Source organism: Schistocerca cancellata, chromosome 3 (assembly GCF_023864275.1).
Source record: "Schistocerca cancellata isolate TAMUIC-IGC-003103 chromosome 3, iqSchCanc2.1, whole genome shotgun sequence".
NCBI lineage: Eukaryota > Metazoa > Arthropoda > Insecta > Orthoptera > Acrididae > Schistocerca > Schistocerca cancellata.
Genome location: NC_064628.1, coordinates 686200904 through 686227735, shown reverse-complemented (window position 1 = coordinate 686227735; position 26832 = coordinate 686200904). Strand labels below are relative to the sequence as shown.

Sequence of the window (26832 nt, the reverse complement as noted above, 5' to 3'; positions counted from 1 at the left end):
ACGAAAACTTTTGCTCCGACACTGACAATGTTGAGTGTTTACGGAAAAAGTTCAAGGCAATCGTAAAATGCGTTTTAGACAGGTACGTGCCGAGTAAAACTCTGAGCGACGGGAAAAACCTACCGTGGTTCAACAACAAAGTTAGGAAACTACTGCGAAAGCAAAGAGAGCTTCACTGCAAGTTTAAACGCAGCCAAAGCCTCTCAGACAAACAGAAGCTAAACGAAGTCGAAGTCAGCGTATGGAGGGCTATGCGTGAAGCGTTCAGTGAATTCGAAAGTAAAATTCTATGTACCGACATGACAGAAAATCCTAGGAAGTTCTGGTCTTACATTAAATCAGTAAGTGGCTCGAAACAGCATATCCAGACACTCTGGGGTGATGCTGGCATTGAAACAGAGGATGACACGCGTAAAGCTGAAATACTAAACAACTTTTTCCAAAGCTGTTTCACAGAGGAAGACCGCACTGCAGTTCCCTCTCTAAATCCTCGCACAAACGAAAAAATGGCTGACATCGAAATAAGTGTCCAAGGAATAGAAAAGCAACTGAAATCACTCAACAGAAGAAAGTCCACTGGACCTGACGGGATACCAATTCGATTCTACACAGACTACGCGAAAGAACTTGCCCCCTTCTAACAGCCGTGTACCGCAAGTCTCTAGAGGAACGGAAGGTTCCAAATGATTGGAAAAGAGCACAAGTAGTCCCAGTCTTCAAGAACGGTCGTCGAGCAGATGTGCAAAACTATAGACCTATATCTCTGACATCGATCTGTTGTAGAATTTTAGAACATGTTTTTTGCTCGCGTATCATGTCATTTCCGGAAACCCAGAATCTACTGTGTTGGAATCAACATGGATTCCGGAATCAGCGATCGTGTGAGACCCAACTCGATTTATTTGTTCATGAGACCCAGAAAATATTAGATACAGGCTCCCAGGTAGATGCCACTTTCCTTGACTTCCGGAAGGCCTTCGATACAGTTCCGCACTGTCGCCTGATAAACAAAGTAAGAGCCTACGGAATACCAGACGAGCTGTGTGGCTGGATTGAAGAGTTTTAAGCAAACAGAACACAGCATGCTGTTATCAATGGAGAGACGTCTACAGACGTTAAAGTAACCTCTAGCGTGCCACAGGGGAGTGTTATGGGACCATTGCTTTTCACAATATATATAAATGACCTAGTAGATAGTGTCGGAAGTTCCATGCGGCTTTTCGCGGATGATTCTGTAGTATACAGAGAAGTTACAGCATTAGGAAATTGCAGCGAAATGCAGGAAGATGTGCAGCAGATAGGCACTTGGTGCAGGGAGTGGCAACTGACCCTTAATATAGACAAATGTAATGTATTGGGAATAGATAGAAAGAAGGATCCTTTATTGTATGATTATATGATAGCGGAACAAACACTGGTAGCAGTTACTTCTGTAAAATATCTGGGAGTATGCGTGCGGAACGATTAGAAGTGGAATGATCATATAAAATTAATTGTTGGTAAGGTGGGTGCGAGGTTGAGATTCATTGGGAGAGTCCTTAGAAAATGTAGTCCATCAACAAAGGAGGTGGCTTACAAAACACTCGTTTGACCTATACTTGAGTATTGCTCGTCAGTGTGGGATCCGTTGACAGAGGAAATAGAGAGGATCTAGAGAAGAGCGGCGCGTTTCGTCACAGGGTTATTTGGTAAGCTTGATAGCGTTACGGAGATGTTTAGCAAACTCAAGTGGCAGACTCTGCAATAGAGGGGCTCTGCATCGCGGTGTAGCTTGCTGTCGAGGTTTCGAGAGGGTGCGTTTCTGGATGAGGTATCGAATATATTGCTCTGCCTACTTATACCTCCAGAGGAGATCACGAATGTAAAATTATAGAGATTCGAGCGCGCACGGAGGCTTCCCGGCAGGCGTTCTTCCCGCGAACCATACGCGACTGGAACACGAAAGGGAGGTAATGACAGTGGCACGTAAAGTGCCCTCCGCCACACACCGCTGGGTGGCTTGCGGAGTATAAATGTAGGTGTAGATGTAGTGTATACACTTCCTGGTCCCGCAGTTGTAGTGGCGAGCTGTCAGCTCCAGACGGGCAGCCCGCTGTAGAGCCCCTCCCTGTGCTGCCCGCAGGTGGTGACGTGGCTGTCGGAGCCGCGGCTGCTGGAGGCGGTGCGGCGCGTGCGGCGGCGCGAGTGCGCGCGCTTCACGGACGTGCTGCTGGCGGCGCTGGCGGCGGCGCTCGACCGCCGGCTGGGCCCGCGCGCGCCGCGCAGCGCCACCGTCGTGCTGCCCGGCCGCATCGCCGCCCCGGAGGCCCGGCCGCGCCCGGCCGCCGCCGACGTCTCCAGCTTCCTGGACAGCCCGGGCCCGCGGCCGCCGCTGGAGAACCGCTTCTCCGTGGGCCTGCTGCCGCTGCCGCTGGCCGGCGCCTCGCGCCTGCCGCCCAACCGCCGCCTCCGAGAGGTCGCGCGGCGCTCGCGTCTCCTTCGCGCGTCGCCGGACTACCAGGTAGGCAGCCGGCTTCCGGTAGTTCTCGTCCTCGCAGAGGTCGTGGCGACCCACCTAGTCTCACACGCGGTCGTGGGCGCAATTCACTCGCTCATCAGTCTCGAGGTACCGGGTGATCAAAAAGTCAGTATAAATTTGAAAACTTATTAAACGACGCAATAATGTAGATAGAGAGGTAAAAATTGACACACATGCTTGGAATGACATGGGGTTTTATTAGAACCAAAAAAGAATAAAGTATTGCTAGACACGTGAAAGATCTCTTGCGCGCGTCGTTTGGTGATGATCGTGTGCTCAGCCGCCACTTTCGTCATGCTTGGCCTCCCAGGTCCCCAGACCTCAGTTCGTACGATTATTGGCTTTGGGGTTACCTGAAGTCGCAAGTGTATCGTGATCGACAGACACCTCTAGGGATGCTGAAAGACAACATCCGACGCCAATGCCTCACCATAACTACAGACACGCTTTACAGTGCTGTTCACAACATTATTCCTCGACTACAGCTATTGTTGAGGAATGATGGTGGACATATTGAGCATTTCCTGTAAAGAACATCATCTTTGCTTAGTCTTACTTTGTTATGCTAATTATTGCTATTCTGATCAGATGAAGCGCCATCTGTCGGACATTTTTGAATGTTTGTATTTTTTTGGTTCTAATAAAACCCCATGTCATTCCAAGCACGTGTGTCAATTTCTACCTCTCTATCTACATTATTCCGTGATTTATTCAGTTTTCAAATTTATACTGACTTTTTGATCACCCAGTACATTAAGTCGCTCCAGACGTTTGCACGAAACGTTAACGTAGAATACGCATTCCGTTTTAGGGACAGGGACTCGTTCACGCACGGGCTACCTAGCCTGCAATCTAGAGACCCACACCACAAATATCTATACTAATAATAACACAATCATTCGTGATGATGTGATGTCTGGATTTGGGGCGTTCAAATACGCGGTCATCAGCGCCCGTAGAAATTCCACATTTTTACTCAGTACAATTTTTTACACAGTCCAATCTGGCCACTGTAACTAATGATGATGATGAAATGATGAGGACAACACAAACACGCAGTCCCCGGGCAGAGAAAGTAAATCCTTCGTGTCTATCTGTTTGTTCGAATACGCTAATCTTCAAAACTGCTAGACGAATATCGAAGTTCCAAGATCCCCTCGCTTGTAAACTGATACTGTTATTACTCAGCTTAGCCGCGAGTGCTTTGAGGGTGGTATATGTGACGTACAGTATAACTAGTCAGCATTTCCACCCGGAATTTGCGAGTGTAAGTCGGACCTCCCTTGATCCGCCTTGGTGGGTCGTGTCGTCGGATTTTTTCCTATCTGTGCGCGGTGCAGCTCTCGTAAAATGTCGTCCCGTGCAGATTCTTCATTGGCGCATTGGATGCCACTGTCGGTGGAAGCTAATTATCTGAAATTGCTGTCGATCAACTTTGGTGTATCTATTTACTCGAAATTAACATTCAGAATGCCGTAATATCACTTTTATTCCTATTAGATCAATAATGAAACACTCATGTCACAAACTACTCGTAACCGAGAGCATGGCTACCATCGAACAAGACAGGAAGAGCTCTTAACGCCGACTGTCGACTTTGGCACGCAGTCCGTATCTCTTACTAGTTTCGTCGCAGTTCGTGGATTTCCGATCAAGTTCGTACTTATTAAGATATGCATTTGTTAATGAACGGGTGTGAATTTTAACGAGGCAAAATTATGATAAATAGTTTTAAATATCCAGAGGCTCCTCCTAGTATTCATGTTGTCATAAATGACTTTAATTGTTAAATATAAATATACAAAATCGGTGATTTTGGCGCCAAGATGGTGGTACTTCCCGTCATGTATATTTCCCAGGCTAACGCTTGTTGCTACGGTCCAGCGCCGAACCCCACCCCACTACGCGCGACATATGACGCTTCGTCACCTAGCCGGCCAGCGTGGGAAATGCTCTCCGGCTCATGGCCGGCTACGGACTACAGCACTTCCTAACTATTGTGAATACATCAATAAGAGACAATAATTTATTAAAACTGATAAAAAATGTCTTCCTCACGTAAAAGGCACCTTACAAAGTCCATTGTATTGCATGGAACAGAGACTTCAGCTGATGATATACTGATATATGAGAAAAAGTACCAACACACCTGTGTCTTGAGGATGTTTTTATTGTCTTACACGACTTGTTTCAGTGGCAAAAGACTCTTTTGGCAGTGGTGGGGCCTGAGGATGGTGGTAATGTGCCGCCTAAATTAGTCGTGTGAGACAATAAAGACATTCTCAAGACATAGGTGTGGTGGTACTTTTCCTCATATACTAGGCGAATGATCTTTCCTTCATGGGGGAGTGACAAGTAACTTTAGCGTAGCTTGGAACAACATACAGGCTTAATTTCATCAAAATCGGGGCGCGGAAGAAAAGATATCGTAATTTAAAGTTTTACCTACAATCCTCTGCGCAGATCAGTAGTTTGCATTTTCAAGCATCAAGGTATAGTACATCAAAGAGCCAATAGATTGCGCTTTTAGTTTCGTAGTACACAAAGAACCAACCCCTAGTTTTTTCTTTTTTTTTTTTTTTTTAACGGAGTGAAAGGTGCATTTTCCCCTTTCGAAAACTTAACATCTTGACAGAATTAAGCACCGCAACCTTATCATTAAGGGTACAAACTAACATTGAATTTATTCAGCTAAGGTATACAGATTTACTGATTTTGCTTTGTGTATGAAATGATATTGCCTTTGCTTCTTTCCATAGGTTTATTTTATTTCTTTCCTAGGAATGAATTTACCCTCGGGGACACAAGTATTTTCGGAAGTTTACGTCAGTGACAGAATAATCGCGCAATTTTATATCTACGAATACAGACTGACATCGATTTAGTTGCCTAGGATATATGGATTTACTGACTTTGTTTTGTGTATTAAAAACTTAGCGACATTTATTTGCTTCTTTCCATAGGTTTTATTTACATTCCTCACTAGAAAAAAAGGATTTATTACGTTTTCTCTGTGGTTTGGGTACCTACTTACGACATTTTGATTTCGTTTCGTTTACGAAGAAAGTCTAGGAAGCGGTTGAGTCTTTCTCAATACACCAGAACAGCTAAAAGACAGAGGACTAAAGACACCCTCACACTTTCAATATTTACGACAATAATACTGTCAACAATGTAATGTCAAATCTTCAATATATTTTAGTGAGTATCACTCCATCAATAACACTGTCATTATTTTCAGTTGGTGAAACGATTTCGTAAAGACAACATGTCGAACCAGGAAAAAGCGTGTGCCATAATTATGTTCCCACTGCCTGACAAAAACAACCGAAAACAATGAAATAGACGAAACTGCTTCGTGAGTGGTTAAAGAGAAGGAAATTACTTTTCTCGCGTGAATCTCTTGACAGATATCCGAACCACTGATCCAAAAATTTTCTTCCGCTATGCGACACATTATCTATGATAGTATGGGAAAAAGCTCGCTGACTGTTCACTAGTTCGGTGTATAAATGTCTGACGTTCCGACACCTCCGCTTTTTTCAGCTGCTTGCGGAAATTTGGAAGCAGCGTATTAATTTTCCTTTTCAAATCTTCTATTTTCATTTCCGGATATTGCAAGCGATAATGTCTAATAACTGCTAAGAGCCATCAAGGTTTTTGCTCAGGTCGAATTAATCAGGTGACCATTGATTCCATGGACAAGAATTACTCCTGTAACACTCAATAATCTCCAACATTAACGGTGTGTTCATTTCTCTGTTGAGTCAAGACTGGTAGGAAGTGCAAATGTACTTATTAGTTCTGTGATACACGCTATCGCCTTGTGGCTGTTTCTCGAAACATGGCACACAGCTGAACAACAAATACAGTCAAACTGGTGAATATTTTTGGGCTCATCAACACAGCTGTGTTAATATTTCTGGTATTGACAATACGTCAATACTCACCCTCAGACGGTCAGTATATTGACGTATTGTCAATATATTGACAATAGCAGTGAACGTGAGAGGGCCCCTTAAGCAGTCTCAAGAATCCAATGAAGATCGTTAGCAGACATTTGCTATCGGTCGAGAACATTAGACTTAAACACGCATTTGGAAACTCATTCCAAATGAGAGGCGCTACGTAACTGATCGAGAGCATCATGCATTATGTCGCTCCTCAGAACCCTTCACTTCCCTCCAACGTAATATCATAAAAGCAAAAATTATGAAAGGAAGCGCGCAGACGAGCGAGTTTTTATACCTCAAAACTCACTTATTCCGAAAAGTTTACCATTTCGCTTTAAACGTATACAATTCCTGGTGAGCTTATGTTTTGCCATCACTATAAATAAAGCACAATTGCGTGTTGAGAGCGTGGACGTTAGTGTCATTTGCTGAAAATCAATTATTTCAGAAACCGGTTATTTTGAGTGGTTTTAACAGTCACGTTAACTGAAACCCGGTTGTTTCAATGATAACCACTGGGTGCTATGGTGTAGGTGAACTGCAGAACTACAGTGAAGAGCCAAAGAAACTGGCACACCTGCCTAGTATTGTGTAGGGCCCTCGAGTACACGCAGAAGTGACGCAACACGACGTGGCGTGTACTCGACTAATGTCTGAAGCAATGCTGGAGGGAACTGACACCATGAATCCCGCAGAGCTGTCCATAAATCCGTAAGAGTAGGAGGGGGAGGGGATCTCTTCTGAACAGCACGTTCCAAAGCATCCCAGACATGGTAGAGCACTTGCCCGCGAAAGCCAAAGGTCCCGAGTTGGAGTCTCGGTCCAGCACACAGTTTTAATCTGCCAGGAAGTTTCATGGTCAATAATGTTCACGTCTGGGGAGTTTCGTGGCCAGCGGACGTGCTTATCCCTTTGACTCCCAACATGTCAAAAAAAAGTTAACTTCTAATAATTTTCAGAAAAGTCACTTTTATTAGTCTCATAAGTGATGAATAGAAGAATTTTTTTAAATAAAAAAGTTAGTTCTTTAATGAAGGTGGTTCACTGCGAAACCACTGGGACAAACGTTCTTGAACCATCTATAATTTCGAGTGGTATTTTTTAAAGCAATTTCGGACTTTCCGCAGGTACAATCCCACATTACACACATTGCAGTGACATTTTGCTCTGTGAGGTTCAGCTTTTGTGCTGCAGTGTGCACAATGACTAAATCCTCCTTGTATTGGAATGTGTTCAGACTTGATTTCTCTCAGTTCTTGGAGAACCGTCTTTTTTAATTTGTTTGTATTTCGTATCTTGCAACTTCTCGGTGGTGTAACATTTGTTGTGCCAATAAGTCTATTATGGACCACCACAATTTGGAACTCCTTCAAAGACATTGTTGCCCCATCACTTCTTTCTTGGAACAACAAAAATGCATTTACAATACAGACATCCAGCATATGCCAAAAAATTCTAAGCCACCATCTTTTGCTTTTCCTGTCAATCTCATATAGAGATTTCAGCATTTCTGCTTTATCGGCGTACCCCATATGCATGCTTAATTGTTTCGTAAGTATTGGGGAAGAGATTTTAATTATTGGCCCATCCTTTTGTTTTCGAGACACTGTTTTCGTCTGGCCTGGATCATGAAAACTAGACAGAAATAAAATTCCCTTCCTGTCCTTCCTTGTCAATGCAGATATACCTTCTTCTCTGCAGCTGTAATCATATTCTCCACGCTGAAAATATTTTTCAGGCTTCAAATTTTTGGGCAAGTCCTTTCAACCTCTTTTTAGTTACAAGGATACACACCATAATTACGACGATTTTTCATGAGGCTAGCAGAAGTGAGAAAACTTATGGTTTTTGTTCATCAGTTTCTGGGTCAATTCCACCACTACCCTTTGATCCATTTGTTTTTATAGATGTGTACCAGTTTTTCCTGTATAAATCTGGAATTCTGATATACATACATTTTAATTTGCTCTCACCCACATCTTGTAACTTCTTTTATTCGTTTTCCAGGCACATATTGAAGGAAGTTGGAACGTGCTTTGAACTGTATAATTGATTCGTCTACAGACTGACATTCAGTGGGCTTATATGAATCTAAGAAAGTCCTAGCGAGCACGTCTAGTAGCGGATGAAGTTTATATAACTTTTCGAAGTTGTCACTTCCACGCTGTGGCTGGCAGCTGTTATTATTGATGTGGAGATTTGATGAATACGAAATAAAGCGTTTCGAGACATTTTCGACGAAATATAGTCGTCTCGTAGCACAGGGTCCGAAGACCAGTAGTCTTTGTAGCTTGGAAGAACTTTTACACCCATTAGTGCGTTTAGTGCAAGAAAGATCTTCATTTCCACTTCCGTTGCCCGTGAAAAATTGGTATCCCCTCCTTTTTTGGGAGGGAGTGGCGTACAAATGAATGTTGTACACAAGTTACGAAAAAAAAAATTCTCTGGAAACAAGCTTAGAAACACTTGAACAGGAGAGTCATAGATGTCGTCAATATTTTGTCCTAATTCTTTAGAGACGTCATACACAAAAGGTAATTTATATGACGTAAAACAGGTTGTTTGTGTTTTATTAGTATGACATCCTCCTCATCAGTGTCACCGTCACTATCCTCATCAACTCAATAGTCAGTGAGTAATTCAGGACATGGCAAAGGTGCTGAAGTTCCTGCAGTACCTGACTGTCTGGGACCACTCAGAGAAGCTTCATTCTCGGAGTGACTCTGTGCCTCAGATACATCAGAATCTGCATTGTTCGGTTCATCTGAAATAGCCGTTACGAACTCATGAGTGATATCTCTAAACCTCCAAGAACTCATAAAGCCCAAAACAAAAAAAAGTTCTCAGTGAAAACCAACAAACTGTCACCGAATGTAATAATTTCATGCCACAGTACGAGATGTGTGAAACCGCTTACTGTCCCAGTGACTTCAGACAAGTAAAAAAATTTCGAGTACACTTACCTTCACTGTGAGTTATCTCCTCAATATGATCAGTAGAACAAATCAGCAACACCCGCTAGCAAGAACTGGACGCCAACTGTTCCCGCGAAAGGTCTAAGTCACCGGTTAGAAGTAGTAAAGTAGGAGAAGTTTGTCAGCACACCAGGAGATGTCTCTGCTTTGGACTTGCATCCGTGGTTTCACGCGAATGCCACTGGTCCTACCGAACAGTATTAATGAAATTGTGGTTTTAGGCAGAAACCACCGGTACTTAAAACGTTAAATTCAAAAGAGTGTTCCTGGAGACACTCTTTAGCAATTCTGGACATCTGGGGTGTCGCATTGGCCGGCTGGTATTGCCGTTGAAATGCACAATGGACATGAATGGATGCTGGTGATCAGACAGGATGCTCACGTACGTGTCACCTGTCAGAGTAGTATCCAGACGTATCAGGGGTCCCACATCACTCCAACTGCACACACCCCACACCATTACAGAGCCTCCACCAGCTTGAACAGTCCCCTGCTGACATGCAGGGTGCATGGATCCATGAGGTTGTCTCCATACCCGTACACGTCCATCCGCTCGATACAATGTGAAACGAGACTCGTCCAACCAGGCAACAGATTTACAGTCATCAACAGTGTCGGTGTTGACGGGCCCAGGAGAAGTGTAAAGCTTTGTGTCGTGCAGTCATCAGGGGTACACGATTGGGCCTTCGGCACCGAAAGCTCATATCGATGATGTTTCATTGAACGGTTCGCACGCTGGCATTTGTTGATGGTCCAGCACTGAAATCTGCAGCAATCTGCAGAAGGGTTGCACTTCTGTCACGATTAATGATTCTCTTCAGTCGTCGTTATTGCACAATCTTTTTCCGGCCGCAGCGATGTCAGAGATCTGATGTTTTACCGGATAACTGATATTCACGATACACTTGTAAAATGGTGGTAAGGGAAAATGCCCACTTCATCGCTACTTCGGAGATGCTGTGTCCCATGGTTCGAGCGCCAATTATAACACCACGTTCAAACTCGCTTAAAACTTGATAACATGCCATTGTAGCAGCAGTAACCGATGTAACAACAGCGCCAGACACTGGTTGTCTTATATAGGCGTTGCCGGCCGCAGCAATGTATTTTGCCTGTTTACATATCTCTGTATTTGAAGACGCATACCTTTACCAGTTTCTTTGGCGCTTCATTGTGTATATACGAGGGTAATCCCAAAAGTAAGGTCTCCTATTTTTTTATAAGTACAGAACTCTGTTTGTGTGGGAGTTGGTCACACTGTTATGAAGAGTGCTTCACGCTCTGGTGTCAACATGCGCACGCCGCGCTGAGACGCTCAGTCTTGGCTTGGCAGCCGTTGAGAGTGGAGATCTCGTTGGATGTTACCGCCAAGTGCGAATTGCGCGCATTCATTCGGTTTCTGAACGCAAAGGGCACTGCGCCGATTGAAACCCATCGTCAACTGACGGAAGTGTATGGTGAGTCGTGCATGGATGTCAAAAATGTTCGTAAGTGATGTAGAGAGTTTGCAGCTGGTCGGACAGAAATTCACGACGACCAAAGGAGCGGGAGACCGTCAGTTTCTGAGGAGACAGTGAGACGCAAAGCATGCGTGAAGATCGGCGGATCACCCTGGATGATCTCTGCACATAGGTTCCTTAGGTTTCCCGAAGCACCGCTCACAGAATTTTAACGGAAACATTGAACTACCGGAAGGTGTGCGCAAGATGGGTGCCACGCATGCTGACTGAGGACCACATGCGGCAACGAGTTGATGTTTCCCGCGCATTTCTTCACCGCCTTGCAGCCGAACAGGAAAACTTTCTGGGCTCAATTGTCACGGGTGACGAAACCTGGGCATACCACTTTACACCTGAGACCAAGCAACAATCACGCCAGTGGCGGCATCCTTCGCCAAAGCCGCGGAAATTCAAACAAACACAGTCTGCCGGTAAAGTCATGACAACCGTTTTTTGGGATCGGAAAGGGGTATTGTTGGTCGACTTTATGCCCACTGGGACCACAATTAACGCTGACAGGCACTGTGAGACTCTGAAAAAACTCAGACGGGCAATTCAGAACCGGAGAAGAGCAATGTTGAGCAAGGGCGTACACATTCTCCGTGACAACGCTCGCCCACACATCGCTCGGCAAACCGTTGCTCTCCTGCAACAGCTCCAGTGGGACATAATCACCCACCCACCCTATAGTCCTGACTTGGCGCCCAGTGACTATCACCTACGACGAGGAATTGTGAATTGTGGTTTATTAGTCTCATAACGTACATAATCTAAATCATTTGATTCAGGTACAAAAGACACGTCAAAATTTTGTTAAAGTTTAACCATATATATACAACACCTGATTTTAACAAATGGCACCATAACAATAATACAACATAAAAATACACATACAATAAAAAACTAACAATTAATTACAACAACTGATTTTGACAAATGGTATCATAATAATAATACAATTTTGTTACACATAAAATAAAAGACCAACAATTAATTACCCCTTGCTCAAATCATCGTGTCAACCTCTATGAATTCTTCTACTGAATAGTAGCATTTCTCCCACAGAATCTGCTGTAGCCTTATTTTTAGATTCTCTGGCTTCATATTAAATATATTTTTGCCCATTAGCTTGTTATATATATTGTCATCCCCATATACTGTGGAGTTCGTGCATACAATTTCAAATGGTGTATGGGTAACATAAAATTATTTTTATTTCTTGTGTTGTATGTGTGGTTAAAATGATTTTCCTCAAATAATTTTTGTCTGCTGTGTACAAAGATTATAATTTCATAAATGTATATGGAGGTAACTGTTAGGATTTGCAGGTTCCGAAATAATGGGCGACAAGATTCTGTTTGTTGTGCACTACACATGTATCTTATAATTTTCTTTTTCAGTTTCGGTATTCGAAACACACACTTCTTGAATTTCCCCAGAAAATGATACCATACCTAATGACAGATTCAAAATAACTATGATATGCTATTTTTCGTGTCAGATGATTGTGCTGATGTATTTTAAGATCCACACATTTCAAATGTTTCGTTTTGAAATGTACCATATTGGTTTTTGCTATGTTCAGTTTCAAGCCATTTAACTGGAACCAGTTTTCTGGAGTAGCCATTGTGCTCACAATGGAGTTCTGAATTTTTTCTGCATCATCTTCAATTAAAACAGAAGTGTCATCCGCAAACAGAACTGACGGGGAATTTATATTTATGGGCAAGTCATTTACATAGAATAGGAACAGGATTGGCCCCAAAATGGAGCCTTGAGGCACACCTTTTGATACTGCACTCCATTTAGAATAATAATTCACTGTATTTGATGTGACACTTACCCTTTGCTTTCTGTTGTGCAAGTATGATGTGAGCCATTTCACAGCTTTGCCCTTAATCCCATATTTGTTTAATTTGTAGATAAGCAAGTTATGGTTCACCGAGTCAAATGCTTTTGAAAGATCGCAGAAGATACGTGCGACTTTACTCCTCTGATCCAATGATTTGAATATGTTCTCAATAAAGTTATTTACTGCATCCAGTGTGTTTTTTCCTTGTTGGAAAGAAGTGGTTCATATCTTTCTGAACAGCATGGCGGCGAGCTGGTATGACATGGGCATGCAAACCTGCCACAGTGTCTACAAAAATGCATCGACAGAAATAGTGATTATGTCGAAAAATAGCTAAATGTTCAAGCTGTAAACTGATGTAAACCATTGTAGAAATAGTCTATGTACTTATAAAAAAAATAGGAGACTTTACTTTTGGGATTACCCTCGTAGGTGGTGGTACTGAGACGGCATATGCGCAGTGTTGCGATATGAATGAACCCACTGCATCCTTTCCTGCAGGTGAACTGGTGGCTGATGCGAGTCGCGGCTAGTGTGCTGCCGACAGGGCTGCTGGGGCCCGCGCTGAGAAGCACGCGCTCCAGCCTCGTGGTGAGCAACTTACAAGGGCCGGACCACCGCGTGCGCATCGCTGGGCACGAGGTGCGAGACCTCGTCTTCTGGGTGCCCAACAGGGGTTCCAACGGTAAGTTTCTCTCTCATAGCACATCACTGCCCATGTTCTAGTCTCTAGGGCGGTAAATTATGTTCGTTGGGCAGACTATTAGTCAGTCTCATAGAACAGCACACTGACTGCTTTGGACTGCTGTACAGTGTGTAGAAATGGTAGCAGGCGGTCATGTCAACCTCCATCAATGACGTGGGCCGTGTCAGTCAAGTGCTGTGTACACTATGAGATCACAAGTATCCAGAATACCCTACGTAATGCAGAATTGTCCACTAGCCGCCATGAGAAGCTGGCCTACCAGTACAGAAGGAGAAGGGGAGTATTGTTTTGTCAGCAGAGAAGCAGAATGGGTCGATCATGAGAGTTCAGTGACTTCAAATGTGGACTAGTCATTGGATGTCACCTGAGTAACAGATACATCTGGGGCATTTCGACCCTCCTAAAGCTGCCCAGGTCAATTGCTGGCAGTGTGATTGTGAAGTGGAAATGCAAAGGAACAATCGTAGCTAAACCGAGACCAGGCAGACTTCACGTACTGACGGAAAGGGACCGTCGGCCATTCTGGGAGGTGGTTATAAAAAAATCGCATGAAATCATCAGGAGGTATCACTCGGGAGTTCCAAAGAGCTACCAGCAGTCCATCTAGCACAATGGCTGTGTAGAGAGTTGAAAAGATTGGGGTACAATGGTAGGGCAGCTCCTCATAAGCCAAACTTTTCTGTAATTAATGACTAGCAACTCTTGAGGTACTGTAAAGAAAGACGCTGTCGGATGGTGGACGACTGGAAATGAGTGATGAATCGCGCTGTACCCTATGGCAATCCGTTGGAAGGGTTTTGGGTTTGGCGAATGGCCGGAGCACGTTACCTATCATCATGTGTAATGCCAACAGTGAAATTGTGTTACGGTATGGCGGTGTTTCTGGTGGCTATGAAGTGGTCCTCTTATGACTCTTGAGGAAACGCTAAATGTGGAAGTATATGAACACATTTTACAGCATCGTGTAGTCTATACAGTAGGGAAACAGTTTGGAGACCATGATTGTATCAGTATGAAAATCCACCATGTCATAAAGCTCCATCTGTGAGGCAAACGTTTCTGGACAATTACACTGCTGAAATGCGCTGGCCTGGTATGAGTTAGAACGTCGACATCGCTCCAGATCACAGCGTCCAAAATAATACCTACTCACGTTTCGGTTCTTGAGAAAGAATGGCCTGCTATTCCTCCAGAGATATTCAGACACCTCACTGCAAGTGTCTCCAGCAGAGTTTAAGGGTACATAAAAGCGAAGGGTGGGCACACGCCATCTTAATAAACACTAATATGGCCAACACCCGTGGTCTAGGGGTAGCGCCTTCGATTAGTAATCGAAACGTCCTCGGTCCCGGTTTCGAATAGATAGTAACAAACATTATCAGCCGAAGACTTCCGGCATAAGAAGTCTCCCTTATTCTGCCAACGGCCTTGTCAAAAATGGTGGAGGAGTGGACTGAGCTTCAGGGTACTCTTTTGCCCTTGGGCTGGTAAACTCCCCATAAAGGCGGAAGAATCAACAACCATCAACAGCATGAGGATGCAGAAGGCAATGGAATCCACTGCATTAAAATCACATAATGTGCGCCCACAGGAAATTCGGCCTGTAATTGAAAAAGTGTCACGAAGATCTCTCCATTGGCAAAAGATTCCGGAACAAGCACCCTCTCGGATCTCCAGGAGGGAACTGCCAAAGTGGAGATGGCCACGAGAAGAAGACTGAATAACCAATGAAAGGATAAAGTTCTACGTGTCAGAACATGGAAGGTCAAAAGCTTGAACGTGGTAGGGAAGCTAGAAAATCCGAAAAGGGAAATGCAAAGGCTCAGTCTAGATATAGTAGCGGTCAGTGAAGTGAAATGGAAAGAAGACAACGACTCCTGGTCAGATGAGTATAGGGTAATATCAGCATTAGCAGAAAATGGTATGACGGGTGTAGGATTCGTTATGGATAGGAAGTTAGGGCAGGGAGTGTATTACTGCGAACAGTTCAGTGATAGGGTAATTCTCATCGGAATAGACAGCAAATCAACACCGACAAAGATAATTCAGGTACACATGCCGACGTCGCAAGCTGAAGATGAAAAGATAGAGAAAGTATATGAGGATACCGAACGGGTAATTCAGTACATGAAGGGGCATGAAAATCTGATAGTGGTGGAGGACACAAATGCAGTTTTAGGGGAAGGAGTAGAAGAAAGGGTTACAGGAGAATGTGGGCTTAGTAGTAGGAATAAGAAAGGGGAAATACTAATTGAGGTCTACAATGAAGTTCAGCTAGTAATAACGAATACACTGTTCAAAAATCACAAGAGGAGAAGGTATATTTGGAAAAGGCCAAGTTAAACGGGAAGATTTCAGATAGATTGCATCATGTTCAGACAGAGATTCCGAAATCAGATACTGGATTGTAAGGCGTACCCAGGAGCAGATATAGACGCACATCACAATGTAGTAGTGATGAAGAGTAGGCTGAAGTTTAAGAGATATGTCATGAAGAATTAATACACAAAGAAGTGGGATAGAGAAGTACTAAGGAATCTCGACATACGCTTGAAGATCTCTAAGACTATTGAGACAGCAATAAAGAATAGCTCAATAGGCAGTACAGTTGAAGAGGAACGGACATCTCTAAAAAGAGCAATCACAAAAGTTGGACTGAAAAACATAAGTACAAAGAAGCTAACTGCGAAGAAACCATGGGTAACAGAAGAAATACTTCAGTTGATCGATGAGGGAAGTACAAGAATGTTCAGGGAAATTCAGGAATACAGAAATACAAGTCCCTGCGGAATGAAATAAATAGGAAGTGCAGTGAAGCCAAGACGAAATGGTTGCATGAAAAATGTGAAGAAATCGAAAAAGAAATGATTGTTGGAAGAACTGACTCAGCATATAGCAAAATAACCTTCGGTGAAATTGAAAGCAAGGATGGTAACATAAAGAGTGCAACGGCAATTCCGCTGTTAAATGTAGAGTAGAGAGCGGGTAGCTGGAGAGAGTACCGTGAAGGCCTCTGAGGGGGAAGATTTATCTGATGTGATAGAAGGAGAAACAGGAGTCGATTTAAAAGAGATAGGGGATCCAGTATTAGAATCGGAATTTAAGACCGCTTTGGAGGACTTAAGATCAAATAAGGCAGAAGGGATGGATAATATTCCATTAGAATTTCTAAAATCACTGGGGGAAGTGGCAACAAAACGACTATTCACTTTGGTGTGTAGATGTATGAGTCTGGCGACATGCCAACTGACTTTCGGAAAAATATCATCCACACAGTTCCGAAGACTGAAAGAGCTGACAAGTGCAAGAATTATCGCACAATCAGCTTTACAGCTCATGCATCCAAGTTGCTGGCAAGAATAATATACAGAAGGATGGAAAAGAAAATTGAGTATGTGTTAGGTGACGATCATTTCGGCGTTAGGAAAGATAAGGGCACCAGAGAGGCAATTCTGACGTTGCGGTTGATAATGGAAGCAAGACTAAAAAAATAGGATTTGTAGACCTGTAAAAAGCGTTCGGCAGCGTAAAATGGTGCTAAGCTATTGGGAGAGTCGGATAATACACAATATGTACAAGAGCCAAGAAGAAATAATAAGAGTAGACGACCAAGAACGAAGTGCTCGAATTAAAAAGGATGTAAGACAGGGATGTAGTCTTTCGCCCCTACTGTTCAATCTGTACATCGAAGAAGCAATGATGAAAGTAAAAGAAAGGTTCAGGAGTGGAATTAAAATTCAAGGTAAAAGGATGTCAATGATACGATTCGTTGATGACATTGCTATCCTGAGTGAAAGTGAAGAAGAATTACATGATGTCCTGAATGGAATGAACAGTCTACTAAGTAGAAACTATGGACTGAGGGTAAATCGAAGGAAGACGAAAGTAATTAGAAGTAACAAAAATGAGAAAAGCGAGAAACTTAACATCAGGCTTGATGGTCAAGAAGTAATGAAGTTAAGGAATTCTACTACCTAGACAGCAAAATAACCTATGACCGACGGAGCGAGTACACCAAAAGCATACTAGCACTGGCAAAAAGGGAATTCCTGGCCAAGAGAAGTCTACTAGTATCAAACATTGGCCATAATTTGAAGAAGAAATTTCTGAGAGTTTTTAATCTCATTTTGGTCGTTACTGTTTGTTGCCAACACACCCGTTCCCGTTCACTCAGTTTTTTTATTGCAGAGGGCAGCTCTGACCAGACACGCTGAGCTACCGTGCAGGGACCGCTTGACCACAGTGGCTTCCTGCGACTGGCATCACTGTACAGATACATCAGTTACACAGTAGGCGTGTAAAACTTCTCTTGCGATTTTCTCGGAGTTTCCAGAAAAGTGCGCCTCAGTACTTGCACATTATGTTTTTTTAATGGCCTATTAAGGGCGTACAAAGCTTAAAGTAAATCTGTGATCCCAACGTTGTGGCCTCCCCTTGTCAGTTAAGAGTGGTAAAGCACAATTTGATGGCTTTGAACCGTTTTGCTGTTCTGTATATTTCCACTGTGTTTTTCTTTGTTTGGTCATAGTGTCTTTGTAGCAAAGAATAGTTTGCCAGTTTGCTCCCTAACTGCCTCTACAGCTAAACTCTTGGGCTCATATCTGTCAACAACTGGCGATATGGAGCATATTCGAGGTTTATTTTTGCATGAAAATTATTCCAAGTATATTTGATCCAACCGTTGTACCTGTAGCGATGCTTGGGTTGTGAAGGAAGAAAGCAAAGAATAAGAGACTCAAGAATAGTTAGGTAAAAATCGTTTATTTAACATAAGGATTAAAGAGCACGAATGCAGTCAGATCCAATAGGACATCAAGTGTCCAGTTTCATTGCCAAGTCTGTAATGCACTAATCACAGAGATACAGAGGCTGGGTACCTGCAGCCGTAGTAGAGACTATGTTGAAGGGTGGCTACCTGTTACACGCTTCAATAGCGGCGCTGCCTGCGAGGGCCGAGGAGGGCGTGTCTATAAGGGGGCTTGGCCGTCGGTTAGGAGCCGTGATTACTGTGTAGCTGCCTCTGGCAGTAGTTCTAGTAATGTCTGGTGTCAACCTATGAATTACAAAGTGAAATGCCCATCGCGGTGTCTGTGGCGAACGATACCACCGTAACAGCTTCTGTTGAGAGGACTGATAAGGGTGATTTCTTTCTTCTCATACTTTTTCGCTACAGAAGCAAACAATGTAGTAAAAATGTTTAAGCCTGATAAACTTCTTTGCGTCAGAACATGGGGGAACACAGAAATTTATCCAAGACACAGGAAGATTCTAAATTGCCACATTTTTGTGCAGCTGATTCAGTGAGTATGAGAACGTGTCGTTGCCCAAGAACTAGACTTGACAGCATGTACCCGAAACTTATTTTATGTCAAACGTTTGATATTTATCCAGTCAATATTTTTGAAGGTATATTACATCAATAACCAAAAGATAATCGTAATTCCTTAGTTTACGCAATGTACACTACTGGCCATTAAAATTGCTATACCAAGAAGAAATGCACATGATAAACGGGTATTCATTGTACAAATATATTATACTAGAACTGACATGTGATTACATTTTCACGCAGTTTGGGTGCATAGATCCTGAGAAATCAGTACCCAGAACAACCACCTCTGGCCGTAATAACGGTCTTGATACGTCTGGGCATTGAGTCAAACAGAGCTTGGATGGCGTGTACAGGTACAGCTGCCCATGCAGTTTCAACACGGTACCACAGTTCATCAAGAGTAGTGACTGGCGTATTGTGACGAGCCACTTGCTCGGCCACCATTGACCAGACGTTTTCAGTTGGTGAGACATCTGGCGAATGTGCTAGCCAGGGCAGCACTCGAACATTTTCTGTATCCAGAAAGGCCCGTACAGGATCTGCAACATGCGGTCGTGCATTATCCTGCTGAAATGTAGGGTTTCGCAGGGATCGAATGAAGGGTAGAGCCACGGGTCGTAACACATCTTAAATGTAATGTCCACTGTTCAAACTGCCGTCAATGCGAACAAGAGGTGACCGAGACGTGTAACCAATGGCACCCGATACCATCACGCCGGGTGATACGCCAGTATGGCGATGACGAATACATACTTCCAATGTGCGTTCACCGCGATGTCGCCAAACACGGATGCGACCATCATGATGCTGTAAATAGAACCTGGATTCATCCGAAAAAATGACGTTTTGCCATTCGTGCACCCAGGTTTCGTTGAGTACACCATCGCAGGCGCTCCTGTCTGTGATGCAGCGTCAAGGGTAACCGCAGCCATGGTCTCCGAGTTGATGGTCCATGCTGCTGCAAACGTCGTCGAACTGTTCGTGCATATGGTTGTTGTCTTGGAAACGTCCCCATCTGTTGACTCAGGGATCGAGACGTGGCTACACAATCCATTACGGCCATGCGGATAAGATGCCTGTCATCTCGACTGCTAGTGATACGAGGACGTTGGGAACCAGCACGGCGTTCCGTATTACGCCCCTGAACCCACCGATTCCATATTCTGCTAACAGTCATCGGATCTCGACCAACGCGAGCAGCAATGGCACGATACGATAAACCGCAATCGCGATAGGCTACAATCCGACCTTTATCAAAGTCGGAAACGTGTTGGTACGCCTTTCTCCCCCTTAGACGAGGCATCACAATAACGTTTCACCAGGCAACGCCGGTCAACTGCTGTTTGTGTATGAGAAATCGGTTGGGAACTTTCCTCATGTCAGCACGTTGTAGGTGTCGCCACCGGCGACAACCTTGTGTGAATGCCCTTAGAAGCTAATCATTTGCATATCACAGCGTCTTCTTCCTGTTGGTTAAATTTCACGTCTGTAGCACATCTTCGTGGTGAAGCAATTTTAATGGCCAGTAGCGTACATCTACCTATATAGTTATTATGCATAGCATCGTTTTGATTTAACGACCCGAAGTGATACGCTATATCATTAAATCTAGCGTGTCCTACGAGTCAGAAAATAAAGTTCGAAAATATTCACAAAAAAATACTTTTATCCATACACCAATAATAGTAGGTTGATACTGATGGTTAAAATATGCAATAGAAAAAAAAAATCAAATCGATTGTGAAAATCCTATAGGATATGAACAAAAAATGCCACAGATTAGTGCTCACAGTGAAGAAACAACAAATAAAGTTTAAAAACTCTTATACACTTTCGATGTCATCTATAACATTTTTATGCTTACAAAACTTCACATCTGACCATTTTAATGGCTTTATTGCATTTTTCTCGTATCTTGTAATCTTTATTGTTGACTGCCATAATAAAAATTGGACGAACTGTGTTTTGGAAGTTACGGATAAAGTGTAACCTAGCGTCAGTATGCGAAAAGACGAATGTCGGAAACCTTCCAAAACAACCCTCAAACTGGCCAACAGAATCGACTGTTAACAGCTTAGAAGGCCTACTAAACAAAGATGGTCGTCGTCTCCCTAGTTTGACACTTACAATGCAGCCACCCCAATGGAGAATTCATAACAGTATGACAGCATCTATGATGTGTTGCGCATTTAATACATTTTAAGAATGTCCCAATTACTGGAGAGGACATCTTTTCGACCTTGAAATTTCACATTTTTCGCCTCTTCTTGGGCAGAAAACGGTATTTTTCTTTTCGACTGATGTTTCTGGGCCCGTAGCTGAAATATAGATGAAGACATCTGCAACATAGCATGGTCATGTTCTTCGGAGTCTACTACAATCGTTCTGGCATGTAAAACTGGTTGTGGTCTCAGCAAGATATCAGAGACTTCCTTTGGACACAGGCAAAATGTAAAAAAAAAAAAAATTGTGTAGCAGGGGAAGAGTTTGTCCCTGTGGAAAATGGGAGGAGATAAATGACAGATTTATTGCAGATACTTTGGGCTGGGAATCGTTGCCGTAGTCCGCAAACCGGCCTATCGAAATTGTTCACTTCTGGTCCTCGATGAGTGATGTATGAGGAGGCAACAAGGAAACTTGGTAATGTTTTGTAAGGGCTACTAGTAAATCAGAGTCGAAGTCGCCACAGCGCCACTGCAGTGCCATAATTTACCATGAACAGCCTGACAAACAAACTCAAGTTATGAAATACTTGAGAAATTGAAGGTCTTTGCTGTTGCACTTCGTAATTTTAAATATGCTGATTCGTGGAATCATAGAAAATCATCCTGATAAATGCAAGCGATTTCTGTTCAGGTAATGAAAATAAGAGGCAATTAAATGAAAATGAGACAGATGGAAAAACTTATATAAACTCTTTACTATTTCAAACGTAATAACCGTAACTGTTAACGCATTTATCCCACTGCGAGACAAGATGGTCAATGCCTCCATGGAAAACTGTCTGTGTTTACTTAAGAAACCATGATTGTACCCAAGCGTGCACATTTTCATCCGAAGCACGACGACGGCCACGAATGTCATTCTTTATGGCTCCAAAAATATGGAAATCAGAGGGGAAGAGATTGGGCCTATGTGCAAAAGGGCGGGCACACATGTTGTCTAGGTTGTCTCAAGTACACTGCAGAAATTTCGCTGGGATCACATCCCCCACACAGTCCTGCTCCCTCTCCATGTGATTCCCATATTTTTAGAGCCTTGAAGAAACACATTCACGGCCATCAATTTGCTTCAAAGGAAAAGGCGCACACCTGGGCACAATCATGTTTCCACAAGCAATTTTTCCATATGGACACTGTCCATCTTGTATCACAGTGGGGTAAATATAACAACAATTATGGCGAAATAATGAACAGTTGGTTTACTTTTTTCCATCTGTCCCATTTTCATTTGGCTTTCAGTTATATGGACACTATACCCCCAGATTCTCCCCCTTGCCTTCCCTTTCAGACATCTATGCTTCAGAATACTGAATTTGATTTGTAATCTCTGTCTCATGTATCTTATTTTGTTCATTGAATGCCTTACATTATTGACACGATAGTCTACACGTTTTCTTGTAACCGCATTATGGGGGACTTGGACATGTTTATCACGCACACATTACTGCTTACATGTAGTGATGATGTGCCCACAGTGACAAAAATCACATGGGACAGGCGATGTAAGGCCTCAACCTGAGGTGGATGAAACTAGTCGATGTATGTTTGGGCAATGAAGGTGACTTATGTGTAAGTGTAAATGGAGCTGCATTCACTAGCTCGACAGTGAACCTCTTCTTTCTATTCTTCACATCAGTTATGTCTTCATCCTTTAATTCATTGAAAAAGGTGTGCGTTACATTTTTGCACAATAAAACACTCTTTCTGTAGTTCAAAGTCTGTTGGAGTTTCATGCCTGCAGGGTGCTAACAATTTTGCATTCTGTATCTGCATTGCTTGCTGCTTGACAGCCATTTTTAACTATGTCCTATTTTCCAAACAGTCCACTGATTTCAGTCCACTTTCTGTACACTGAAGACCGTTTTGCAGATTGAAGGTAGAAACCTTCTTAAATGATCCCTCTGTTCATTTAATACTCCAATTGGCTTTCTCTAGATTGTTCTAAACCACTGTCTACTTTACTGTAGTTGGGAATTCTTTCCTGAGCTCAGTGGGCTACTCAAAAAGTCCTCTTACTTAAGCAGGTGTTATTGCACCGCATGGTACAGTCATCCTGTGGAAGTGTTTTTATCTGAAGAAGAGAAAACATAGTGTTCCCATGAAATGTTGGGAAATAAATGTTGACCCAGACAGAGCCTCTTATCTACACAAGTTTAATGAAACTAGGATGCATCTGGTACCCCAAAGATCTCCAGCTAAGGATAGGTAAATGCAGGACATCTATAACAAAGAGAGAGAATCCAATAATGTCTGATTACAAGGTTAGTGGCAAATATTCAAATCATTTCACATTGTTTACATATTTATGAGTAATATTAAGAAATGATATGAAGTGAGATGAACTCTTAAAGTCAAGGCTATGGAAAGTAATTGGAAAACTTAGATTTGTTAGAAAAGTTCTGGCAAGTAGAGCAGCTGTAAAGGAGACTGTGTACAAGACACTAGTTTGTCCAATTCTATAGTACTGCTCCAGCATTTGGAGTCTTTGTCAAGTCTGCATGGCAGCAGACCATGAATGGATTTAGAAACACCCTGCTCCGATTGTACCAGTTCACTGTAGCCTATATGAAAGTGCAATGGAAGTTCTCAGGGAAATCTTGCATAAAATCCTTTGAGTAAAATCCTGTTGGGTCATATCAGGAAGCTCGTATTTGAGGAAGATTGTATGACCACTCATCATTGTATATCAATTGTGATGATCATGAGACTAAGATAATAGGGTGCATATAGAGGCATGCAAGAGAATCATTTTTCTCTCGCTAATACTACGATATGAAGTATCCTCCACATCTCACTTGGTGGCTTGTGGGTATAATTTAGAACCAGATTCACCTTAATAATTATCCATCCCTGCATCAAGTACCACATCTTGAATCTGGGCTTATTTTGTGTGGAGTGTTCTATCATCCTCACGGTCAAACCCTTAATCCAAGACCCCGTCACCTATGAAATACAGCTTTTCACCACTGTGTAGCACAGTGGCCAATGGAACATGGAGATCTTCATTTTGATGTCCTTGTCATGCCACCAAACAAGGATGTTCACCTGTAACTGCTGTGGCTTGCAGGAGTAATAAATAGCTTACATTCATGCCATGTGTCTTGCTGCAGCTACTTTCACCAACAATGGATTCCTGTAGCCTTTGCCAACCCACTGGACCTACAATGCCCATGTGGGAGAGCCATTGCTACACTGACAACTAGAAGAATGGCACTACCACCACTCTGTAGCGGTCATAATACCCCAGGACCTGCCACACTGTGTGTAGAAAGTGAATGAATCAGCTTCAGGCATCTGTAGTTCTAAACTCATGGCCAGCTGCATACATGATCAACTGCATTTTTCAACTCTTACTTGCTCACACAACCCCTTTCTGAAATATTAATCACTCTCCCTAAACGTTCTGAACAAGGTGGATTCTCATTTCACATAGTTGTCCAAATTCTTGTCATGTAGCATGCTAAGATCATATCATCTTATCTGGACCCTAAAGCATTTAGCAACCCCCCTGTCAGTAGGATGTGAGCATTAGCAGAAGCAGATCCAGGGGGGAAGATTGCATGTCATTTTTTAGACTCTTACATTTCTCCCTAATTTATTCTCAGAAATTTAACTGAGAAATAGGTACACATGAAATTATAAACACTTATCCTGATTTTTTTTTTTTGCTAGTCAGGGAGGTGGGGGGCTAAGCACAATCTCATGACACCTCCTCCTCCCTTACTGCCCCCCCCCCCCCCCCTTGGATCACAACTGAGCAGTAGGGTGCAGATTACAAATTTCAGCTTAATGGAACAAGCAATCCCACAAATTCGATTTGCTTACTAAACTTTATATCTGAAACTTTGGCAGAGAAAGTAGTTATGAAATGAAAAACAAATATTCTGCATCCAATCTGAAATTGACACACCTGGCTGGCCACCCCATTGTTTGGTCTGCTCCATTTTTGTCACTGCATGGGGAAAGTTCCAATAGATGACACAGTGGCCACTGTAGGACTCAATCCTTTGAAATCGCATGCTGTTCTGTTATGTGTCATTACAATGACTCCTAATTTCTCTAACTCTTATCTACTATTTAAGCACATAGAATACTCTGAAATATTGCCCTGCCATAAGCTTGGATCAGAACTGCATGGTTACATATATGACACATTGTACAGATAGCACAGGAAGGTGATAAGCCATCTCAGGAAAGATCTACCCAAAGAAAAGTGTTTGGATTGCCCAATTCTTCTAAACACTCGCTAACAAGCCTCAGCACTGGCTTTAGCTGTGGATAAACTTGTGTTCACAGGAATGGGTGTGAGTATTCTGAGCTATGCTGGTGGGCTGCAGCTGGGACTTCAGCTGGACAAGGCCGTGGCACTGGGACCAGATGATGAGGCACGGCTGCTAACAGTTGTCGCTGCAGAGATACACCGTATGGATGCCGCCAGTCGTGCTGACCACTGAGATGAAGTATCCAGCATCCAGGTCTGCACTTCCCAGGGCCACACATGTTCATGTTCACTGCATTTCCATTTCTTTCTCTCTATGCAGCCAAGCCATCCAGAGCATACCTGCAGTTACCACAGTAGCCTTGCAGTAACATTAAAGAATAAAATATTTTTTAAAAGTAGTCAAGGAATGTGACTTCTGCCATGAGAATGAGAACCCATGTGCAACTTGACCAATGACATCATCATAAAAGTACCTTCTTTATGTGTCCCTAAAACTTAACTTCATTCCAGTTCCAAGATCTCCATCTACAACTGTACTGTACAGACCTTTGTTAAGTGCAATTGTACCAATATTTAGATTTCTTCCTGTTTCATTCATGGATGGAACATAGGAAGACTGTTTATATAATTCTGTGTAATATGTTGTAGTTTTTATGTTTATCTTCACTGGCCCTATGACACACATAGGTATATGAAGAATATTCATAGCTTTCAATTTAAAAACTAGTTTTCTGGAATTTGGTAAGTAAGCTTTTGCATGGTTCCAGGTACCTAAAAGCTCAGATTCTGGAACATGTGTGAAACTAACTCATGAGCATTTGTGCTGCATTTCTCTCTTTCTGATTAATGAGCCTGTTAGTATAACCTGACAACTGTCAGTTATGTAATCTGTTTTGTACGCAAATTTCAGTTTCCTTAAATCCTTACCAATGGTCTGAAGCCTGTCACTTACTTTATCTGCCATTGAGCCTATTTATGATTGACCCGCTAACATTCCCTCTGACAACTATTCCCACAAATTCATCTAACAACATTTATGAGCTGTCAAATGATACTAGCCCATGGTTATTCAAACTTCTTGCTATTCAAGATAATATCCATTACACACTGTGGAAAATCCACAAAAACTCTATGTAGCAGACCACAACCATAATTACACTTCCAGGCAAGGATTGCTGGGGTCCATAGTTTTCCAACCCAGATAACAGATTTCCCTTTTGACTAGGACCCCAACCTGAAAAACCTCCACATCTGTTCTAGCAAACATGCTTCAAAGTCAGATATTCAGTGCACAGTTATTTCAACATTACAATAAAAGTAAAATATTTCAACACAGATTTCCAGCTTTTAATAGTTCCCCATAAACAGATAACTTTGTGAAAACGAGTGAGCTACGATCCCAAACAAGACATTCTGCTCTTAAAAGTTAACTATGCACAGTTTCATGTTGATCATTAATTCTGAGATGTACTACACAGAACCTCAGCTGAGAGATATCAAAATTTTCTGTCTCAGAGAGAAGTCATCTAACAACAAGCCAGTAAATATTTAGG

At 42.7% G+C, this 26832-nt stretch overlaps 1 protein-coding gene across 1 annotated transcript in view; it reads left to right on the top strand.

Moving 5' to 3' along the window:
* The window catches only part of LOC126176512 (uncharacterized), a 168856-nt gene extending 143179 nt beyond the window's left edge, over positions 1 to 25677 (top strand). The window contains exons 10-12 of the mRNA XM_049923669.1: positions 2123 to 2500; positions 13299 to 13482; positions 25354 to 25677. Coding sequence (XP_049779626.1) covers positions 2123 to 2500; positions 13299 to 13482; positions 25354 to 25511 — 720 coding nt within the window. The 3' untranslated portion in view covers positions 25512 to 25677. The remainder of the gene's footprint in view (positions 1 to 2122; positions 2501 to 13298; positions 13483 to 25353) is intronic.
* Positions 25678 to 26832: the final 1155 nt, after the last annotated feature.